Genomic DNA, 24665 nt, shown 5'->3' on the forward strand with positions numbered 1-24665 from the left:
ATTATTATTTTCAAAACATTTTGCTAGCTGTTAGACAGTGTATCCAATAACTTTGGCCCCAAATGTTTTCAGGTAGTTAAAAAAGTGTCATCAGTTGGATCTGCTTAAGACTTCAGAAAGAAATAATTTATTGATATACATACTTTGACACACTAGTGTTATCGGCAAATATCATCAAATTTCTACCGTGATCGCTCAACCTTCAAGTGACACTTCTAGCTCACTGTGAGGCAACTCAGAGTTAAGGCAAATTGGCATAGGGAACAACGCTGCAGAAAAGACCAGGTAGAAAACATGCAGTGGGTAGTAGCCCAAGAAAAAATTCCATCAGTCGCCTGATGTTTATGCCTTCTGTAAATGCAGGATAAGTTGAATGCCACAAGATGAGTCTAAATGCCAACACTTAGCTCACACCTTTGGTACCTCGATCACAGCAGGTTTTTTTCTCCCCTCTAAGTACCTTCCCCTATTTCAGGATTCAGCCTCCCAAGTATCAGAATGATTCCACTTGTGTTGCTAATGTTATCTTGGCACCTAGCGCAAATCCCTAGCTTCTTTTTCCCCATGTGACGTTTTTGCTGGAATTGGCTTGAAAGAGGCACACAGTTAAGGAATAGTTGGATCCACTGTTTATCATATCTCTGAATTGCTGGAAATTCTTAGTATAAATGTTTAGACCGTTCCAAATTTTCCAGTTATTGATATCTAGCATCAACATTGCCAGCAGGACTTTAATTTCACTTGGTCTTGCACCTTCGTGTATGGCAACATGTGCATTGCATCTACTACAGCGGACTGTCACTCCGCCCTTTAACATTTTTAAAATTGCAATATGTGCTGATGTCTTTTGACCCGGCATCATATCATCTGCTGCCACTTAGCATCTGTGTTTGCATGAAGTCTTCATCAGAGGTTCAAGATTCTGAAACATTAGCAATGGAAAGTTCTTCGGTCTGGTCTCCAACCTGTATCCCAATCCTCTGGAGTGCATCTTGGTGGTATTCTGATGTAAAGCATTGTTAATCTATTTCTAACCTGGCAATGGGCTGGTGAATGGTCTATTTGGATGGTTGGTGTGTGCTGCACAGAGAGGTGGGGTCCTTTTATTTGAGCTGGATATGTCCATCTGGTACATTCAGCCTTCATGCCCCCACATTCCTAAACACTACTGATGGATGAAAGCGGATTCTTAGCAATGCCTTTTGTAGAGTCACCACCTGCCTGGAGGAAACTTGTCTTCCCAGTCCTCCTATTTCCTTTTTGCAAACTTTTGAATGTTGGAGACTCCCCCCCCCCCCCCCCCCCCGCCCCGATTGACTGCCATCCTAGCTTGATTGCCAGTGGTGTATCAAGTACTGCTCCCTTCTGCCTTTACTTGGTTAATTCTTTGTCATCTGTACACTAGAGCAGGAAGTAAGACACATTCGACCAGTGGTAAAATCTTATGGTTTGCTTCACCCCCTCTAGTCGAAGTGTGTAAAAGTTACCTTGCTGCTGTGACCTGGGGAGTTTTGGGTCTCCCCAAAAGCTGAACTGTACTTGATAGGAGCATTGTGACCCCCTCCGTGAGGAAGACCCACAGACGGCTGAGCTGACTATCTGCATGAAGGTAGTTTGATGGACTGAGCCTGCCCAGGGAAAGCAAGGCTGGCATAGATCTGTCAATTCTGGGTTTCATCCATTGGAAGGGCTACTTGTATTCCCCTTGGCTACCACAGTGATATCCAAGGACTTAAGTTGCGCCAAGAACCTACTTTTCTGGTAGATACATCTGCCGTGTGGATTCCTCACCTTGTGTATATCCCCTTGCGTCAGCAACATTCGGAAATTCTTTTCGTAGCCTCGCGCCGACTTGGACGTCATAGAGACACGGCATCGCATGCAACTCCGCTGACGTCACCGACTCCTATATTAGGCCCACGCCGGCGTGATATCAGTTCCCTTTTTTCCGCGTCGTCGACGCTAACGGTTTCGGGAATCTCAGTAGCCAACTGGTACTTTGTTGCCTTTTTGTTACCATTTTCTGCTTCTTTGTTTCTTGTCTCTTCGACAATGTCGACAAAGAAGACCGGCTTCAAGCCCTGCAGGGAGTGCGGAAAAATGGATGTCCATAACTGACCCGCACGAGGACTGTATTTGGTGTTTGAGCTCCGATCACGATGTCCATGGATGTTTGTCTTGTCGGAAGATGAACCCGAAGGCCCTGAGGGAAAGAGACCAAGCTCCTGGTAGCGAAGCTGAAGGCTGGAAAAGGAAAATCGGCGAGGTCTCGTTCTCGAAGGGCGAGGTCAAAGTCAAGGTCCGGATATCGAGAGGAGTTGTCTTCGAGGTCCGCTTCAGACCATGCTTCGAAGTCGAAGAGGAAGCATAAGAAGCGGAACACGAGGTCACCGAAGAAGGTACATTCGAAGGTGGTTACGCTGGATGTCTCAGAACCTGAAGGTGAGGCCTCGCCTTCGGAGTCGCGGGTGCAGTCACCGACTCCGGCTTCGAATCCGTCTCCGTCCCGAGAAGAGTAAGAGGTACAGGTGGATGTGGATTCCGCGCCTACCGAAGAGTCGAATCTGAACCCTCCACAAGACCAGCCTGAGGTTTTACAGCCACCCTTTCCAACCCCAGGCCAGGACCCATCGGTGTTTCTGAACGCTATGTATGGCGTCTTTTCAAGGGCGTGGTACCCCTCTGGCGCACCTTCGGGTCCCATGGGTCCACTGGCTTTCAATCTAGGAGTCCCTCACTCCTATCCTGCTCCATTCATGCCCTATATGCCGGCTCCGACGCCGCCATGGCATTTTCCGGCTCCGCCGAAGCCATCGCCGGAGTCGCCCGCTCTAGATCGGCCTCGAGAGCATCCCGCTGGGCCATCGGATTAGATACAGACGTCTATCCTGGCTCTGTCTGAGTCGTTGGTGGATCCGGCTGCGAGGCGTGTGAAGGAGAGGTCCAGAAGGGAGGCTCAACGCCTTTTGGAAGAGCGAAGGTATTTGGATTCACATCCTGATATGGAGGAAGGTGAATTGGAGGAGGGCTGTTTTGAGGAACTGGCTGACGCTGGTAGCCTGGATTTCTCTCCGGAGTGGGAGTTGCCTTCAGGCTCTGATACACCTTCTAAGGATGTACAGCCTTATCATATGGTGATGAGGGAGGCTGCGGAACTTCTGCAATTGACTTTGCCAACGGTGGAGTTTAAATCCAATATTCTCACTGAGGTTTTGCATTCGCCTACTTCTGGGGTAGAACCATTGCTTCCGTTTAATGACTCCTTAACGGAGCCCATTTTGGAGGTGTGGAAGAAACCCCTGTCCGCCCCTGCAGTATCTAAGTGTGGCAAGAAGGTACAGGGTTGCACCTGAAGACCCTGCATTTTTGACGTCTCATCCATCACCAGAGAGTCTAGTCATTCAAGCAGCCTGCTCCAAAAAGAATGTGAGTGCTTTTCCCCAGGTCCCTTGTGAAAAAGAGGCAAAGAAACAGGATCAGGTTGCTAAAAAGACCTTCTCCTCTGCAAGCATGGCGTCGAAGTCGACTAATGCCACTTGTCTAATGGGGAGGTATGTGCATGCCCTTGTAGATTCTTTACGTATTCTAGCTCCTAAGATTCCTGATGCCAACAGGAAGGATTTTGAGGAGGTAATTTCGAACGCACAGGCAGCGGCTCGCCAAGTGATAGAGTGGTCTGGACACTGCGGACTCGGTGGCACGTATCATGGGCACTGCTGTCGCCACTAAAAGGTCAGCTTGGCTGAAATCCTCAGACTTTTCGGCGGATGTTCAGGCGACTTTGGCGGATCTTCCGTTTGATGGGTCTGGTCTCTTTGGGAAGAAAGCTGATACGGCCCTGGAGAGATTTAAAGACAGTAGGGCGACTTCTAAATCTTTAGGTCTCCAGATCAGAGGCTCTTCGTCCAACAGGAGATTCAGGGGTTTCGGTCGCTCTTCCTTTCGGAATTACCGACAAGGTCAGCAGCAGCAAAATTCCATGTACAGGTCGTACAGGGGAAAGCAAAAAGCGCGTCCTCGTGGACGTCCAGTCTCTTCCTCCTCCACTTCCTCCAACCCTCCAGCCTCAGTAAAGCAGTCCTAGATCTGCCATTCAGGATCATGTGGGTCCGGTGGGGGGTCGGCTTACCCATTTTCTACAGGATTGGGAATCTGATACACCAGATCTTTGGGTTCTCAATCTTGTAGAGAATGGGTATGCCCTTCCCTTTCGGGAATTCCCTCCCAGTTACCCTCCTTGCCAAGGTTATTGCACGGAGGAACATCTGTTGCTTCTACAGGAGGAAGTGTTGACTCTGTTAAGAAAGGGTGCGATAGAGGTGGTCCCAGAGCAGGAAAGGGGTCAGGGATGCTACTCCTGGTATTTCCTGATTCCCATGAAGGATGGCAGACTTCGTCCAATCCTGGATCTCAGGATCTTGAATCTCTATCTGAAGCAAGAGAAATTAAAGATGCTCACCCTTGCTCAGGTTCTTCAAGCGCTGCTAGAAGAAGACTGGATGGTGTCGCTAGACTTGCGGGATGCGTACTTTCACATCCCAATCCTGAAGTCGCACAGAAAGTACCTCTGTTTTATGGTGGGATCGCAACACTATCAGTTTGCGGTCCTTCCATTTGGACTTACTACTGCGCCTCGAGTCTTCACCAAGGTGATGGCGGTGGTGGCAGCGCATCTCAGGTCGGGGGTTCCGGTATTCCCCTATTTGGACGACTGGCTGATCAAAGCGGAGTCGTCGGAGAGAGTGCTCCACCATCTGCTAGAGACAGCCCAGTTGTTGTACAGGTTGGGCTTTTCGATAAATATACCAAGTCTCACCTGGTGCCCTCCCAGCGCAACCTGTTCATGGGTGCTGTACTGGACACAACTGTATGTCGCGCATTCCCTCCTCCTCAAAGGATTTGCGACATATAGGAAATGACTCCTTTATTTTTCAATGGAGCGGTCGTTCCAGTCCTGAAGGTCCTTCGTCTGCTCGGTCTGATGGCTTCCTGCATTCTGTTGGTCAACCATGCACGCTGGCACATGAGGGCGCTCCAGTGGTGCCTCTGCAGGCAGTGGTATCAACACAACGGAGATCTCAGTCAGTGAGGATCTCCAGAGAAGCTGCGGCGGATCTGTCTTGGTGGGGCGTGAAAAGCAACCTGTCTCGGGGGAAGCCTTTTCAACTGCCTCCTCCGGTGGCCACAGTAATAACGGATGCTTCCACTCTAGGGTGGGGTGCTCATCTGGGGGATCTGGAGGTTAAGGGTCTTTGGTCTCCAGAGGAAAGGTTGCTTCATATCAACCTTCTAGAATTGCGGGCGATACGTTTGGCGCTCAAGGCCTTCCTTCTTCCCTTCCCTTCGCGGTCGGTCGATCCAGGTCCTGACGGACAACACGACCGCGATGTGGTACACCAACAAGCAGGGAAGAGTAGGGTCGCAGTGTCTCTGCAGAGAGGCTCTGCGTCTCTGGTCCTGGGTTCAGGACCATCAGATTTGTCTGATGGCGAATCATCTGGCCGGAGTTCTGAACGTGCGTGCAGACAGTCTCAGTCGGCAGTTCTCGGCCGACCATGAGTGGAGGCTTCACCCGCAGGTGGTTCGTCACGTCTTTCGGACGTGGGGGACTCCTCAGGTGGACCTGTTCGTCACCCGCGAGAATGCTCACTGCCTGTCATTCTGCAGTCTCCAGTATCCGTTGCAAGGAGCCTTGGGGGACTAGTTTCAGTTGAGTTGGGAAAGACGACTCCTTTACGCGTTTCCTCCCATACCTTTGATTCCTCGGGTTCTGAGGAAGATTCGCCAAGACCGGGCCCAAGTCATGTTGGTCGCCCCGGACTGGCCAAGAAGGGTGTGGTACACGGACCTTCTCCACCTCTCCTCTCACCCGCCGCTCCGTCTCCCTCTCAGGGCAGACCTACTCTCTTAGATGGAGGGGCAGGTTCTACACCCCCCACCTCCAGACATTACACCTTCATGCCTGGAGATTGAACGGGGCAACCTGAATTCCTTTTCTCTCCCGCCTGACGTGGTGGATGTCATCTTGTCAGCCAGGCATGACTCCACTAAGTCCATCTATTCATATAGATGGTCAAAATTTGTCACTTGGTGTGGGGAGAAATCTATTGACCCTTTGAAAGCCCATTTGTCTGTTCTCCAGTTTGCCCTCTCTCTGGCGCAGCAAGGGCTTGCTGTTGTCACAGTTAAGGGCTATCTTTCTGCGCTGTCGGCATTTCTCTGCTTGCCTGACCAGCCATCTCTTTTTAAATCTCCTGTAGTTTTAAGGTTTTTGAAGGGCCTCACAAATAAGTTCCCTCCTACTCCTTTTATTGTGCCTCAGTGGGACTTAAATCTTGTCTTGACCATTTTTAATGGGTGCTCCCTTTGAGCCTCTTCACAAATGTCCTTTGAGGTTTGACTCTTAAGCCAGTCTTCCTCGTTGCAATAACCTAAGCAAGGAGGGTAAGTGAGCTTCAAGCTCTTAGTTCCAAGCCCCCATTCTTGACCATTCATGCTGATCTAATGGTTCTCAGGACCAGGGCTGCTTTTCTCCCAAAGGTGGTGACTCCTTTCCACCTTGGTCAATCCATTACCCTCCCTACCTTTTTATCCTCCCCCCACACCCTTCCAAGGAGGAGGAGAGATTACACCGTCTGGACCCCAAGAGGGCGGTGTCTTTTTATTTGGACAGATCTAAAGACTGTCGTTTGGATGACCAGCTCTTCATTGGGTTTGCTGGCTGCAAAAGAGTAAGAGCGGTCCATAAAAGAACCTTGTCAAGATGGATCGTCCTATGTATAAAGATCTGCTACTCTTTGGCCGGTAAGGAACCACCAGAGGGTATAAGGGCTCATTCTACAAGAGCTAAATCTTCAACCTCCGCATTGGCTAGAGGTGTTCCTGTAGAGGATATTTGTAGGGCGGCAACTTAGTCTTCCCTCCACACTTTCGCGAAGCATTACTGCTTGGATCCTGAAGTGAGGAGGGACGGCCACTTTGCGTGCTCTGTCCTCCAGGATTTCCTGGTTTAGAAGAGTGGACACCCTCCTCCGGGAGTGGGGACTGCTGTGGGACTCTATTCACAAGGTGAGGAATCCACACGGCAGATGTATCTATCAGAAGAACAAGTTACTTACCTTCGGTAACGCTTTTTCTGGGAGATACAGTATCTGCCTGTGGATTCCTCACTGACCCACCCTCCTCCCCGTTGTCCACTCTTCTATACCAGGATATCTGTATTGTGTTTATTTTATGGTCAAGAAAATGTGTTATTTCAAATATTTGCTTACATTTGCTTCACACTGTGTTTTTTTGACTATTGTGTACTGTTTACTATGTGCATTACTACTGTCATTGGTCTGTCCGTGTGCCTCAAAGGCACGGAAAAAAGGGCGGAACTGATGTCATCACGCCGGCGTGGGCCTATTATAGGCGTCGGCGGAGTCGCGTGCGATGCCGAGTCTCTGACGTTCAAGTCCACGTCAGCGCGAGGCTACGAAAATAATTTTCGAATGTTGCTGACGCAAGGGGATATTCAAAAGGTGAGGAATCCACAGGCAGATACTGTATCTACCAGAAAAAGCGTTACCGAAGGTAAGTAACTTGTTCGTTTGCATCCTTTGCATGCTTCCAGATTATTTTTTGAGCGCTTAACCACTGCTAAAACTATAAACCGGTGTTTCTGAAGTTTCCCTGTTTGGAAGAACTATACATTGCAGGATGACATTGGCCAAAGAGCCTATGTTAACTAAAAAATTACCACTGAGTCTCCACTGTGTGTACTTGGCACCCATACGACTCAGTATCATTTTACCCTACCTGCACAGAGGAGGGTCAATGCAGCAAAAAGAGAGGTACAGGCTTCATACATGTTATGGGACTGTGTAGCTTACCCAATATTGACAGGAGGCATGGGATCGCTGGACACGTGCCACCCATATTCAGCTTGAGGCTTCGATCAAACACTGTTTACTGGGCCTTATTCAATCCCCCAAGTAAGGAAGAGTAAGCCATAGGTTTTCCCAACTGGGTGTATTGCTAGCGAAACGCAGGGTTGCCAACAGCCTGCATTCTCTGGCCGGGCCCACAATCTTGGCATGGTTCCGGAACCTCATGGAGTGGTCTTGAGCGGAATTGAGACTCATGACATCCGTATGGCTGAGGGCTTGAAAGGTGATGGTCTAGAGTGGGAGCTCATGAACCGGACCTAACTGAAGAGGGATGGTCAGCAGAGTGGAACATTAAATGTGGTTTCACCGGAGGGGGGGGGGTGACACATCTCCTGAGGAGAGGGCAGCTCAAATTAGCGAACCTTAAAAAAAGCTGGAGGGGTACGGTCATAGACCTGGCTGAGTGGGGCTAGGACCTTTCTGGGGTCCTGCTTATAACTAGAACATGATTATTCTCTTAATGTACCGCCATGACCTCACCCGGACACATGGTTGCTTTGCTCAGACACTTGGGTGGGTTGGCACAGCTGCAAATTCTTTGTTTAACACAGCCACGCGTTAGGACTGTTACACTATTGGGAAATCTTAAAAAGCTTTAACAAAAAAATCTAGCGCTAAAGAACTGTATTAACAACTCTGGAGGCTCATGCCCATGTAAATCCTTGTTTTTCTTAACTGTTATGCCTTCTTTTTTCAAAAGTCAAGTTCTGACTCAACTTAGATGTTTTTGTGCTTTCACTGTTTCACCTCACCCTCATAAAGTAAGCTTTGACTACTGTCCCTTGCTGTCCTGCGAGAGTAATACCAAACTGGTTTAGGGGGTAAAAGAAGCCTTTTCGCAAGGACCTTTGATGGTCTCATTACTGGGCCTCAACTTGTGTGACTTAAGGTAGCTTGTCACTGGTTCTAGGGCCATCATAACTGTACACTCTAAAATTGAACTGCTTAGAACTCCTTCTAGCACTTAAGTAATCTCAGGGTAGTTCTCAAAGGCTTATTTCAGGAGCTCGGAATGGTTTAGGAATTCTGTTGAAACGGTGTGAAAGTTAATGACATGAATGTACACATGGAACTTTTTGAAAGAGAAAGTCACTCTCTAGCACCTTTTTAACGGGTGGTGAAAATGGGAAGTGCATGGGCTGGTCCTGAACCTACAAGGCACTGGGTGATGCAAATCTATTACTTATTTATTTATGACATTTTTATAGCGCACAACTACCCGGAGGTGTCTCTGCGCTGAAAGACAAAAGAACATCAGATTGAGGAGTGCCTACTGGTTGAACTGCCACGTTTTTACCGACTTCCTAAATGTCATGAGGGATGGGCTGGCCTTGATATGTAGAGGAAGGGTATTCCACAATTTGGCGGTAGCCACTATGAATGCTCTGTCTCCCCATGATGATTTCTTTGTTTGTGGGATGGTTAAGCAGCGTGCAGAGGAGCGAAGCGTTATGGTGGGAATATATAGACTGTGCCATTTTCAGGAACTCTGGTCCAGAGTTATCGATGGCTTTATATGTTATACAGCCTTAAATTTGGTTCGGCTTCTGATTGGTAGCCAGTGTAGTTGGCGAATGACTGGGGAAATTGATTTAAATTTAGACGTACCAGAAAGCATTCTTGCTGCTGAATTCTGCACTAATTGCAGCTTATTTAAAACTCTCTCCTGAGCATTCAGAAAGAGGCCATTGCAATAGTCGATCTTTGCCAGAACCAGCGTATACATGAGTCTTTCCCGCACTAGGGGGAAGGTAGGGAAGCCGCTTCCTTACCATTCGAAGAATGTTGAAGGATGCGGATACAACTGCATTCGCATGGTGAATGAACGAGAGCTTGTCGTCTAACATAACCCCAAGATTCCTGACTTTATTGGCTAAATGAGGCGGAGGTTCCAAGTCGGTTGGCCACCACGTAGGGAACCAGCCAGGGGTTAAACTGCCAAAAGTAATTACCTCAGTTTTATCTGAGTTTAACTTTAGGCAGTTTTGTGCCATCCAGGCACTGATGGCTAACATTCCTCCTGAAAGCTGGCTGCCACTTGTATTCCATCGTTATGTACCGCCAACACCAATTGGGTGTCGTCGGCATATGAAGTTATTCTCATCCCTAGATCTTTAATGATCCTGGCCAGGTCCGACACGTAGATATTAAATAAGGTCGGACTAATGGAGGATCCTTGTGGGACCCCACAGGGAAGAGAACTTTGGAGAATAGGATTCGCCCCAGTTTAACCGATTGAGTACGATTGGCGAGAAAGGAGGTTGGTTAGCATTTTCGCCTTATGTCTTAGTTAGCCATGTTTTTGTCGTGGTCCATGGCATCCGTAATAAATGACAGGACTGCTTCAGGATGCAGTCCACTAACCACTAACTGCTCGGAACCCCAGAAAAAACCTCCGTCCAGGCTAGGAAGAACTTTCCAGAGGTTTTGAAATCTGGTTCAGTTCCACATATGCTGGAGGTTGAGGCCGTCACCTGGTCTGTGAAGACCTGGTACTTTTGGAAGAGGCGCTGATCTCGTAAGGATACAGGATTGGTTGGGGTTCCTGTTGACTTCCACTTTTAAACACATCTATGGCTTCCGGTCTATTTCATGTCCTCACCAGCAGGATACAAGGATCTTGTGACTCCTGGTGCTCTAGTTGATTGAGAAAGTATCCAGATGGACCCGCTGCATGTTTCCGGAGATCAGGTAGCTTTTCTGACACACAGCCCTGCCACTTTTTCTTGTTGGCTGAAGTCTGCTCCTCTCCAAATGTCACAGCAGCACTGCTTTATGGAGTATTTTAGAATTTTGTCTAGTCTGAATACTATATATCTATAGCTCTCCATCCTGCACAACACGGTTGGGTACAAATTAATGGCTGGGAAGGTGGTGTACCCCTGTACACAGTATGTTATCAAACACATCCACCAATAATGTATAGCCCTTACAGCTGAGCAGCTGCACAGCCATGATTGCTTTGTAACTACAATTGGCATGTAGTGCATATAGTTCCAATCGAACAGGCACCATGACACATTTCATACTATCCAATGTTGATTAAGAGGTTTTTGCTCTGTATATCCTTGTGCAAAGTTGATTTGGTTCCTACAAACCGGAGGAGAACACCACACGTCCTTTAGCTTTGAAGTACATATGACACTTTGTTCATGAGTTTCTTTTGTTGTTGGTGCTGAAGTAGGTGAACTGACCTTGAGCCTTTGTATTCTAGTTTGCTGGCCTAGACTTGAATTCAGCTGATGGTCAGAGTGGTGGTGGAACAACAAGCAGTAAGTACTATTCATTAACTTGTATTTGTATGATTCGTTTTTTCTTTTTGGTTTCTGTGAAGGTGCATTCATTGAAAGTTCAATGACCGAAGTTGTTTTATTAACACTGAGACACACGCTTGAAACTACTTTGAAGTTATGAATCTCCTTCTAGAGTGGCATAGAGTGCAATTCAAACAATTGTACAAGAATGTGGCTAAGCAATGGCCAGTGACTGATGCTTTTGCGATCATTCAGCCATCTCCTTTGAGTTGAAAGGACTACAAAAGGTGAAAACTACTCTACTTTTACTAGGGACATGCCTTCCACGTGCATGCATCACTGGACAATGTTTAAACAAAATATATTTAAACTTTATTTTGCACATAAACAAACATACATGTAACAATTGTGTACCTTTATTCGCATGTAACCCAGTCATTACCAAACTGCCTTCGCCCCTGGGTTGTCTTACTGGGGTGATCTCATGATCATCGTATTCAGTGAGGGGTGTTTTTTGCGATTGGGTTCCATTAGTAGGGGCAACTTGCGGCATTTTCATTTTGAGTCTCAATTTTCGGTTGTGGTATTTACTCCGGAGGACAGCGCAATGGGGTCTTGTGTATTATCCCGGAGGTCCACTCTGTGGTATCGCTACCACTGTCCCCATACTCAATTTTTGGGGGGCATTCTCTGCTCGTATAAGTGGTACACTCAGTAGCCACATACAGATCCATTACCCATGTACATTCCTGCACAGTGGGCGTGTGCCACCCCGCCATCGTCTAACATCTCACTTCACCACTGCCTAGCCTAAAAAGGCAAAGAGTAGCTGTGTTCTAGGCACATCTACCTCACTTGGGATGCCCATATCTACAAACAGTCCCGCAGCAATGTCGCCTCCAGTACCTCCCTCAATGTTCCAAGTATGACCGTCCAGTAAGCCTGAATGGTGGGGCATAGCCATATTGTGTGATAAAAATGACCTGTAGTGTCTTTGCAGTCCAATGCAATGTGGTATCTTCGCCCTGCTCATCTTGTGTAACGTGTCATTGTATATTCTAAGTAGAATCTTGTACTGTACAAGGATTAGCCTGGCTTTAATGGCATCTCTTGGGGGTGTATTAGTGCCGCCTCCTAGTCTATGTCCAAAGGCCCTATGTCTGTCTCCCATCTTTCTAAGCTTGTGCAGTTGGTCAGGTGTCTTTATGGTATTATATGTAAGGGATACTGCCGTCTCCGAGTTCTTCTTATAGAAGCCTCCCCTCAAGTAGTCTGTACTCAGGAAATTCTGCATTTGCCATGCATGGTGCCGCTGCGCGTATATAATGAATTGGTATCTGTCTAGCCCATATTCCTGCCTTATTATGGGACATGTTTTAATGGTCACTTGTTCCAGGAGGTCCGATGCCATGAGGCCCTTTGGCTTCTGCAGTTATTTCCCCTAGCTGCCCCCCCCCCCATAGCAGCATAGATTGATACCGTTTGCCCATCCAATAGCCTTTGTGGCTCTCTCCCATGCCTCTATGGTGACTTTTGCTGCTGGTAATAACTGAGAGGTGCCTTTTCCCCCATATAGGTAGTGGAGGTGTGTGTGAGGTGACATCCGTTCTCTTCATTATATATGTGGGGTGATCACGTATCCTATGCGTCCATTCACTATTAGGAATAAGGTGGGCAACCCAATAAAAAGCCACTGTCTGGCAGTGCGATTTCACCATTATATGGGTTTGTAGCGGCTTCAGCGCTATTCTGGGGTGTCCACCCTGTTAATGGGTATCTAATGTCTCTATCCACTTTAATTTTGCTCACAGTAAGGGGCTGTACGTGTTCTGGAATGTGTAGAGCCGTTGTGGGAGGGTAATCATTGTAAAAATAACTGCCCTGCCTAATAGACACAACGAGAATTCCCTCCGCGTCTTGTCTGAAATTTCGCAGTGCCCTTCCTAGGTTAAGGTAGCGTCATCTTTGTGTGGGGTAACGAAAATTCTCAGATACTGAACCTTCCTGAGCCACTTTTAGCTCTCCTGGTATCATCTGGTTATCCAGGCCTGTGGCTGGGCAATAGATCGTAGACTTGATCGGGACAGGTTGCGGTGGGCGGTAACCGAGTCCGCCCGTGATCACCTGCTTGCAGGCCAGTCTGACTACTCACGCTGGCCCTTCTTACCGCGGTAATGCAGGTGTGCCGTGCCATCCGCTTCTGTGCTGTTCTAGCCCGCTATGGCCCATCGTGGTCTCGGTCAGTCGTGTACACTGCAGGGGATGTCTCTCTCCCAGGTCAGTGGATTTGATGAAGCATCCAAAAATAAATACAGTGGCAGTGAGGGCTCTAAACAAGGACGCACTGGTGTCTTACCAAGACTAATTCTGTTATTACACCTCCACGCTCAACTTTCAGTTGCCACACCGCCTGTGGGCCACATTAATACAAAGTGCAACGTTCGTAGGAAAGGAGCATGTCCTAGTCAATTTTGTATTCCAAGCGTTGTAATTGTTCCATAACTTATTCCATCCATTATCAGGACTCTAGATCTTGATTGGAGTTCAGGATGGACCACATTGACCCGCAGTGAGCAGCGGTTAGGAGGTCTCGACGAACTGGGTGTGGAGTTTTGAGGCACAAAAATCTATAGAGCAGGGAGCCACAAATGGCCATATAGTGTGCTGCACCCGGATAGGCTAATTTGAAGCCGGAAATAGTCTGCCGACTTCAGTCATGATCTAGAGCCCTGATGTACGCTTGAAAGGCGTTGGCTGGGCTGAGCTGACTACTTGTGTTGAGTAAAATTCATTGAATAAACATTTGGATTGAAAGGAAGCGCAAGACTCCCAAGTGATTATTTGTCTGGAATAAGTTATAGAATAACAATTGCTATTCTTGGAATATTGGAAGAAAAATTGACTGATTGGGACACGCTCTTTTTCCAAAAGTTGGGATTTGATGTATCGTTAAACCTCTCAGGGGGAGGGCAGGGAGTCGTAATCTGTCGCGCCTGCGGTGCACTTTTCTCCGAAGAGCGGCTGCCGTTCCTCCCGAGACCCGTCAGATATGGGGTGGTGCCATTTTGTTGGGCGGCCCTCCGAAGAGCAGCTGCACGGCATCATCAGTTTGTGTTCTCGGATCGGACTTTTTTAGGGACCCTCACCTGCCCGGTAGGTTTTGATCTCTTCCCAGGTTGGCCTAATTTTTCACAGATCATGGGGTCCGTCGGGAGCTTTATTGAAGCACGTCTCACTTGGCCATTGCTCAGGCCACGCCCCATTACAGGACCATGTTACCACGTAAACCATAAATAAAACTGCTGAAAATCTAGGATTTAATAAATATAGATGCAGACATACTAGCCTTACAAACGTAATCTTTTCCATTTTAAAAGAGGCGTATAAAATTAAGTCTCCGTATATCAGCCCTTACATGACTGCTGGGGAAAATTGGAAACTTTTGCAGAACTGAAAGAAAATGTAAGATGATGAGCAGCATCATAAGACAAGCCTTTAAGGGGGCAGCCTGTTCCATATCCTATCCTTCCTGGCATTTGATTGAGCTACATCTAGTTTTTTTTGTTCTGCTTGAGACTAGTCCTATGAGTTTTATTTTATCTTTGATAGTTGGGGGGGGGGGGGGGGGGGGAGGAGTTTTTTTTTTTTTTTGCTTCAACTTTTTAGGCAGCTTTTTCAAAGGAGCCAGTCATGCCTACATTCTCAAACTTGTCACTCACACCTCCATGTCGAACTCTGGTATAGAGTGGGCACATGTTCAGCTTGAATAGCTACACTGTCTTGTGTTGTATGGAGTCAAATGGGAGATGTTTTCAATCATCTACTCTTGAGTGCATGCTATACTATCAAAAGAATATTGGACCTATCTGCAATTTGATACATGATGCACACAAGCATATTTGCACCTCCTGGGTTCTTCTAGAAACTCACTTGCAGGTGATGGGCCTCCTTTCCAGACCTGGTTGTGAAGGAACTGTGAAGTCAACATTGTATTGGAGCCAAAACTGACAACAGTACTTGTTTATAATAGGCACTTTGCAGGATGTGATTAGTTTTTGTGTAGGCAGTGGAAGAAAAGCTTTTCTTACGTAGGTATGGTCCCAAATCTGATTCAGTTGGTCCTTGGAGTCAAAATAGGCATATGTCTGGTCCTCTGACCTTTATGGTTTTGAGTAATGTTTGTGGTAAAATTACAACTATTTTAAAGCAGTAGTGCCAAACCATTACAGTAACCATCATTCAGGCTCTGCATTGCAGCTTCAAATATTCACATGCTTAAATCTTTCCCCATTGTCTGACTAGGAACCCCAAGTAATCTTAAACAGCAAACTGTTAAAAATAACTGTTTAGTAACACACCCACCTTATTAAAAACAGTCTGACTTTCAAACAATGTGCTGGAAGTACTAGCCCCCCCCTCTACTCCAAAGGCCTCCATGGCTCTGATTTCTACTGCACGTCTTGTGTGTGGGAGTCCCAAAGGAGATCTATATTACATCTCGGTAACCTTATCCTGATAAGTTTCTGGACTTCCCTGGGACTAAACCAGCCCTACATCCGCTTTGAGCTATTTGTGGAAAATTCCTCTTTTGGGCTGGGCCAGGGATTCACCCTCATCTGTGTCACTGTCACTATGACTGACAGCACAAATCTCCTTTCTAATCTTACTCTGCTTCTGGACAGCAAAAGATGTATATCAATTATCCAAATGAATAATACATTCATTGCCTTCTACTCCTAAGGCTTTGTGATATTTGTCAGACTTTTCCTTTAGAGTCTGAAAGACTGGGATTGAGGTTGGCACTGTTTTAGAGAATAAAAGGAAATACCACCCTGAGGGGGATGCCCCCCCATTTTCTGGGGATGATTCAGTGAAAAGTGCCCCACGAAGCACTTCCACGAAAACAGTGCAAAAGACCTGTATAGTTTCCAGAGCTGGACCAATTGTCCAAAGTGCCTGCAGCCACCTCCCCACAGAAAACTGCTGGATTTTCCTCAGGGAAATACTCCAAAAGGGACGAGCAAACGTCAAAGGACAAATCTGTTAAAGCTGATTATATGATGAATAATCTGTCAAAGCCTTTGTCGAGAAACCCCATCTTAGATAATTGGGAAACCGTAGCAGACAACAGCTCCAAGGATGTCACTCATACAGATGACCGCATAAACCCTCATCGTCTACAACGCCTTTGTTGACAACTGCTCATGGTCACTGCAAACTTTTAAAATTATCTGTTCGACGCATGTGGGCTGCTGAATTCATATCTTAGCATAGATCGCCGCCTAGTGTTGGGTCCGGATGTTTCCACCTTGTTGTCTTGGAAGAGTCTTCGAAGTATCAAGAGATAGGTGACTCCTCCCCTGGACTACAGTGCGCATGGGCATCTTCTCCATCTTCAGATAGCTTTTTTTTTTTTTTTTACGCCATTGGTTTCGGATGCACTTCGACAGCTCTAACTTTGGGACAGAAGTTTTCCAACTTTCTAAGGCCAAAACCTTCTACATTCGACTGTATTGTTTACGCTCGGTATCCCTCGACTCAACAACACTTCCACTTCTCTCCGGTCGTCGATGCGGGCCGTTTGGCCTTTTCGACGCCACCTGGGCCTCCTGCTGATGAAAAGGACCCAGGTTAAAAATGCCCAGTGTGGATCCAAATTTCCACATATTGATAAGTATAAAGTATGCAACAGGTGCCTATCTCCGGAGCACAACAAAGAACACTGTCCAGCTTGTGCTCTGTTCCGCTCAAAGAAAACTCCGGAACCGAAGAGCTGCTCAACAAGAGATGCAGCGGCAGGCACCAGAACCGGAAAACATTTTCGACAACTAACACTAACTCCCAGAGGCGGAGGGCTCTGAAGACTTGGAAATAGTCACTGTAGAGGACCAGTCTGACTCCGATGACCAGATCACACCAGGGCAAACCTTGAGTACCAAAGCCCCTACCCCGCCTCCACCTCCATACAAGGCTCCGGTCAAAGCATAGCCTAAAAGCCTTAGCCGTGACCGAAACACTGCTTCAGAAGCCCTGCCTTCCGGCTCAGCTCCGAAGGCCACACCCAAGCCTTCCGGTACCCCGGGACCGAGCAAAACACTTCCCAAAGTGGCCTCGGCATCGAGCAAAATCGATCAACCCAAAAAAGTAGTCTAGCACAAAGGCCGTCTACTCAAACGGCCGTCAACTCAAACGGACGTTGAGCCGAAGGCCGCCCATCATACAAAAGACGTCCAGCCTAAAAAGACACTCTACCCTAAAAAGACACTCGACCCAAAAGTCCTCGAGTCCGAAACTCACCCGAAAAAAAATAAATAAAGACAAGCAGGTTACCAATCCAAAATCCTCCGCGCTGCAGCCACGGACCATGGAGGAAGAACTTTTTCATCCAGATCCAGTGTACCCAGAACAGACTGTATATACACCCTGATACAGGACATATATCAGTCTACAATAAAAACAAATGAAGACTGCACACTGAAGCCCCTTCTCCTGTTCCTCCTAAGAAAAAGGACTCTGGCACATCCCCATCAAGACCTTTCACACCTCCTCCTTGCACTCCTAACATGCCTTATGTTCCATATTCTCCTCCATCTGTAGAATATGATTAGGAAGAAGACCAGGGTGAAGATCCTCAGGATGATTTTATACAACCTGACATCCAGGAAACCAGGATGACACATGGAGTGACCATAATGATCCTCATGACACAGATTATACACCACCCATACCCGATCCCTCTCCATACCCCACAAAGCCATCTCCTACTGACAACCCTGTCTCTTTTAACCAACTAGTGGACCGAGCAGCTCAGTATCATGGCGTACACATGCAAACTGACCCTATAGAGGAGGATTTTCTATGTAACACCTTCCCAACAACCGAGAAGAGTGTACGTGTACTCCCTATGCTAAAAGGAGTACTAAAGCACGCACCAGACTTCTTTAAAGACCCAGCCAGGGCGAGTGTCCTCAATCCAAGAATTGAGAAAAAAAATATAAACCGGCCCCTACAGATCTCTTATATAGGGTCACAGCTACCACTAGACTCCTTAGTTGTATCTAATGCTAGAAAAAGAGCAAATTCACAAACTGGTGATGCTCCCCCTCCTGACAAGGAGTCAAACATTTTGGAACCCTCAGGGAAAAGAGTGGCCTCTCAGGCAGCACGCACCTGGAGGATTGCCAATACCCAAGCTCTCCTAGCACGCTACGACAGAGCACACTATGACCAACTGTAGGGATTATTACAACACCTACCAGAACCCCTATAAGGCAAAAGCAAACGACCTAATACAGGAAGGGAAATTCATCACGAACGCATCCATAAAATGCGCCCTTGATGTAGCTGCTAGGTCTGTCAACACTAGTGTATTGCTACGCTGGCATGCCTGGCTCCGCATTTCAGGATTTCAAAATGAAGTGCAATCTACCATACTCAATCAACCTATTAACCAGGATTTCTTATTTGGCGCTGCGGTTGATAACATCTTAGAAAAGATGAAAAAAGATACTGACACCGCTAAGTCCATGGGTGCACTTCAATTTCAACAGGAGCTCCTTTTGTCGCTCCTCCTTTCGAGGCTCAGGCAGAGGCAACACATCCCAAACTTCTTAATCATTCAAGAGCACTACACAAGGCACCTTTAATAGAGGCTCCAATAGAGGAGGTTATAGATGGAACAATAACCAGGGCAGAGGACGTGGTAATAACACCCGAGCCTCCACCCCCACCAAACAGTGACTTTTTCACCCTCCCTCCAGACCACTTAACCCCATTCGGAGGCAGAATAACACAATTCCTACCAGTCTGGAATGCTATCACTACAGACAGGTCGGTGAGACAAATTATCCAGTATAGCTACTGCCTGGAACTCGCTTCTACTCCACCCAACATACCACCCAAACACCGTCCAAAGAACATATCACGCTGTTACAACAGGTGGTGCTATCCATGCTGGAAAAGGGTGCCATAGGGCCAGTCCCATTACAACATCCACCATTACAACATCCAGGGACAGGGGTATACTTCCTAATTCCCACAAAAGACTGCTCCCTCAGACCAATATTAGACCTCAGACCTTTGAACCAATACATACTCTCAGATCCTTTCCATATGCTCGCTCTACAACAGGTACTCCCACTACTCAAGCAAGGCGACTTCCTAGCCACATTAGACCTCAAGGATGCATACTTTCACATCCCCATACATCCAGCTCACAGGAGATACCTCAGGTTCATAATAGAGGGTCAGCACTATAAATTCAAAGTTCTCCCCTTTGGGGTAACTACAGCACCAAGGGTTTTTACAAAATGCCTAGCAGTAGTAGCAGCACACCTCAGAAGGCAACACATCCATGTGTTCCCCTACCTCGACGATTGGCTCATAAAAGCCAACTCATACACACAGTGTGCCAGCCATACCTCAGACAATCCAGCTACTGCACATAAATTACCCAAAATCACAACTGCCACCTTCCCACATACAGCAATATCTGGGAGCAACAATAGACCCCTACGTAGCAAAGGCATATCCAAATCTAGCCAGGATAGCCAACATACAATCTCATTCAAAAATTTCAGCCACAACACTCCCTGCCAGCTCGAGTGTTCATGCAGCTTATAGGCATGATGGCCTCCTGCATATTCATCGTCCCTCATACTCTGCTTCTAATGCGCCCCTTACAGGAATGCCTAGCACGCCAGTGGAACCAAGCTCAAGGACAACTAAAAGACCTAGTGTTGGTAGACAGTCCCACTTACCACTCTCTGCAGTGGTGGAATCCACAAAACCTTTCCAAGGAGTGACTGTTCCAAGAGCCTGTTCCACAGGTAGTATTAACAGCGGACGCATCACTGACTGGTTGGGGAGCCCATCTCCTTCAATATACAGTCCAAGGTCTCTGGTCAGTCAAACAAGACACTACAGACACTTAGTTACTAGCAGTATTCCTAGCAATGAGAGCCTTTCAGAAATACTTGCGCAACAATGCTGTGTTAATCCGGACGGCAAAACATTTCTCCTGGTGGAACACCTCCCAGGAATAGACAACCAGATAGCAGACCTACTAAGCCGATAGTCCGCAAGTACACGAATGGGAGATTCATCCTCAAGTTCTCCAACCATTCTTCGAAAAGTTGGGACATCCAGACAGATCTGTTTGCCACAAACAAACTCAAAATGCCCGTCCTTCGCCGCCAGGTTCCCACACCCATTGTCACAAGGCAATGCGATATGGATGAACTGGTGGGGCAGATTTGCGTACGCTTTTCCACCAACCCCACTGATTCCATTAGTGGCACGCAAACTAAGGCAACAGTCACTCACAATCCTTGTTGCTCCCACAGGGGCAAGACAGCTATGGTACACAACGCTCCTAGAACTCTCAGTGGTTCCTCACCAAAGACTGCGCCTCTCGCCACAACTGCTAACACGGAACCATGGAGAAATCTGGCACCCGGATCCCAATCAGATGAATTTAGCAATCTGGCTCCTGAGGTCTTAGAGTTCGGATATCTTAACTTGCCTCCAGACTGTATGAACATTATCAAGGAAGCAAGGCGTCCCACTACCAGAGCATCCTACGCAGCTAAATGGAAAAGATTTGTTATCTATTGTAATAATAACCAAATCAATCCATTGGATGCCTCCATCCCAAATCTAATCTGTTACCTGCTACATCTTCAGAGATGTAACCTAGCACACTCATCCATAAGGCTACACCTTGCTGCTATAGCAGCATATCTTCAAAACAGACAACATGTGTCCCTATTCAGAATCCCGCCTATCAAATCTTTTATGGAGGGACTCAAAAGAATTATCCCTCCAAAGCATCCACCTTCTCCAGTCTGGAACTTAAACATTGTACTTACCAGACTCATGGGACCCCCTTCGAACCACTTCATTTATGTGAACTACAATTCTTAACATGGAAGGTGGCATTTTTAATTGCTATTACTTCCCTCAGACGAGTGAGTGAGCTACAGGCACTAACCATTCAGGAACCTTTCATGCAAATTCACCACAATAAAGTAGTGCTTCGTACTAAACCTAAATTTATGCCAAAAGTTATATCCACTTTCCACATCAATCAGTCCATAGAATTGCCAGTTTTCTTTCAAAACCGGCAATCCGTGGCTGAAAGAGCTCTACACACAGACATTAAAAGAGCTCTGTTATATTACGTTGACCGAACAAAATCATTCAGAAAGACAAAGCAACTATTTGTAGCTTTTTCACCACAACATAAAAGTAATCCCATTTCCAAGGCAGGAATAGCCAAATGGATAGTTAAATGCATTCAAATATGCTATCAAAGGGCAAAGTGCACTTGAACAGTTCCCCCAAAATCCCACTCAACGCGTAAAATGGGGGCATCCATGGCTTTCCTAGGAAATATTCCCTTAGACACATGTAGGGCAGCTACATGGTCTACCATACACAATTCAGTTTCGGGGGGGGGGGGTGGGTTTGGGTGTAAGCCCACCCTCTGCTCACTACCTTAGGATCTCTTGGAGCAGATATTTGTTACCCTAGTAAAGAGCCATATGTAGCTCCTTATTTTTTAAGGAGTCCAGGGAGATTTCCCTGATGCTCCTTGGATATTGTCTGAGTTATATAGCACGGGGAAAGCGCATGGCTACATTTGAAGACATGGCAAACTATTCTGATGGAAACACGATCTCTTGCTCAGCCAATGAAGAGCCCCTTGCCCTCTTCATTGGCTCAGCAATGGTCTCGTCCTCCTGAGAGCAAATGAACAACAGCAGTTGAGGTTTTTGGAGATCATGGACTTATAATGCAGGAAGACTAGCAAAGACTGAATTGCAGTAGTAGTAGGTGATGGCTCTAGAAGCAGTTGGCAACGATGCTGGCTTCAAACAGAAGTATAAAACATGGGCACAATTAATTGAGTTCTGTGCACCTGGCTGTTATTAGCCTTCCTGTAGCAATGATTAGAGACAGACAAAAGGACAAGCCCTGTCTAGAAAGTTCTTCACCTTGAACAACATAAACTGCAGTCCCACCTTTGCCCCTACCATCCACTGAACAGCAGTGTCCCAGTAAAACTTATTAGAATCACTTTACTAACGAGGCTTTCATTTACTTTCTAAAAGGGTGGCCATTCTCCTTCGTGTCTGTCTCTGGATTCCAGCCACTAGAAGGCAAACAATACATGCCACTGTCTGGGGAAGCTGTATCACCCCTCCATCTTGCTCTGTTGAACAAGAGGCCATCCAACATAGATCTCACTGGTCCCAGTCCAAAATGCTCACCACACATGCAGGCCCACTAAAATACAACCGATTTACAAAAGCTAGGCACACTGCCACCACCTCTGTGTAACTTACCCAGAACATGCAAAGTGGTTCTACACCTGCTATGAGGGCGATCATTGTGCACCCCTCAGTCGCAACAAATGTTCTGAACCTTGCATTACCATGAACACGTTGGGTACACCCTAGATTAGCAGGATACCAGAGCTAAACAAAATCACAATATTCGTTTCACATGCAGCCGGGCACACACTTTAGGGGCACACAAGTCTTTGCTATGCAGGTAACATTCCCATGCCAACAACCACCATGTTACTAACTTCAAGCCACTGGGCACCCAGTTGACAGGTGTTGGAGGTCTCTGTGTGTTTAGGACAGTGCCAAAGTGTGGCACCGAAAATGTGATGTTTGACACAAGGCACGGAAATCTAAGACTACCCTTCAATATCATGGTGTTAGACCTGTCAGCCCTAGGGTGGTCTTTCCCTATTTTTTTTCGCCCTTGCCTCATTTTTTCCACCTACTTTTTGTTGGCCGTAGGTCTCTGGGCACCTTCCCATTGTTTCCCAATCTGAAGGTGCAGGTGCTCTCTTCCCCTAACATGGCTGCCACTGACCCCTACTACTGCAGCGTGGTCTTTGTAAATGCACTCTAGTAGCCAGGAGCTGGCTGGAACCCTTTAACAATGTTGCGATACCAGCCTGCCCATAGCTAGAATGAGGGAAGCTCCTGGAACCTTCTAGAACAGGGGAGGTGACACCAACTGCCATTGCAACTGTCGCTATATAAGGAAAGGGAGGGAAACTTTCCAGTCAGAGTAGTTGGGGCATCGCTGACCTGGGGGACCCACGCAGGAGATTTAGGCGGTAGGGCCTAGTCAGGGACTTATGCCACTGGGAGTGACAGGGCTTAGGTGCTGCCTTCCAAGTAGGGTGAGGTACCCTGATCTAGCCCACTGATCTGGCTCGACGGGAGGGGAACCCAGGGACCATCTTCAGTGACCATTTGAGGAAACTTGACAAGCCTTCTACTCACCCCCCCCCCCCCCCCCCTCTTAAGAAACAAGCCATTAAGGGCGCAGGACCATCTAACGCCAAGAAGACTCCTTGCCTGTACTACAAAGGACTGCTGAAGGACCCCCCCCCCCCCAGGTACAGACCTGTGTTCACTCCTCCTCCCCCCCAACCTGGGCTCCTGTGCTGTCCTCCCTGTCCTGTCTGATCTGCCGAATGGACTGTGCTGCCTATCCAGTGCTCCCCTGTAGAGCGCTGCACTGCCTAGACCGGCTGTGGTCCTGAGAACTGCTGGGTGCAAGTTAGCGCTGTAATTGTGGCCCGGAGCGTGGCCTCCACGAGGTGTCTACTTCCCCCCCCCCCACTGTGCCTGTGAGAAGTACCGAAGTGCTAGAGACCTTCCTGCCCTGAAGCGCTAGATCTACGAAGCGCTTTATCTACCCAGCGCTGCTCCGCTCCACGCCGAGGCTTCCTAGCACTTTGCCACCCACCAGCGCCGTGTGTGAACTCACTGTGGGGCCCGGTGCCACAACAACGAAGGGCCGCTGACCTTCCCGGGGCCTCTGCGCCTCCCACGAACGTCTTGCCCCCCCCCCCCCCGACCCCCGGCATAGCGAGAGGGCCGCCGCTTCAGGAATTCCTGTCAGGCCACGAGCGCCCAGTAGGCCGCGCTAGGCCCTGAAGGCATCTCCCCAGCTCACGTGATGGGGCGTTGTCACCAATCCCGCGCTCCCATTGGGCCCTGTCATCGCGCCCCGCAGGCTGCGCTGCCATTGGCGGCTGCGGGCGCGCCTCTGTTGAGCCTCGCCCCCCGATTGGTCCCTGGGCCGGGAAGCCACGAGAGGCCCGGGAACAGCCTGTTGGGACCCCGGAAGGCTCGGAGAAAGAGCCAGGGCCCCTACCTGTCGGCACCGCCCCCCGATGGGCCAGGAATCGTTCGAGAGGCCGCAGGAGGCCTCTTCACCATCTGCAGCTGCTCCGCAAGGGGCTGTGGGCCCGAAGGGTAAAGGTAAAACCCTGGGGGAGGGCGGAGGACCGGAGTAGACACGGGGTCTCCCAGGAGGGCACAGAAGGCCCCCAGAACCACCCCTCCGGGAAACTGTTGGGCCCCGTTGGCCCCTGAAAGGCCCATACAAATACTGTAGACTGGGCAAGAGCCTCATGAAGCATTGAGTAACTTTGAGACAGGGGACT

At 47.9% G+C, this 24665-nt stretch overlaps 1 protein-coding gene across 1 annotated transcript in view; it reads left to right on the forward strand.

Annotated features, from left to right (window-relative positions):
• Positions 1–24665, forward strand: part of DDX3X (DEAD-box helicase 3 X-linked) — a 514014-nt gene that overhangs the window by 21787 nt on the left and 467562 nt on the right. The window contains exon 2 of the mRNA XM_078658293.1: positions 11146–11203. Coding sequence (XP_078514419.1) covers positions 11146–11203 — 58 coding nt within the window. The remainder of the gene's footprint in view (positions 1–11145; positions 11204–24665) is intronic.

This window comes from Lissotriton helveticus, chromosome 8 (genome assembly GCF_964261635.1).
Source record: "Lissotriton helveticus chromosome 8, aLisHel1.1, whole genome shotgun sequence".
NCBI classification, from domain to species: Eukaryota; Metazoa; Chordata; class Amphibia; order Caudata; family Salamandridae; genus Lissotriton; species Lissotriton helveticus.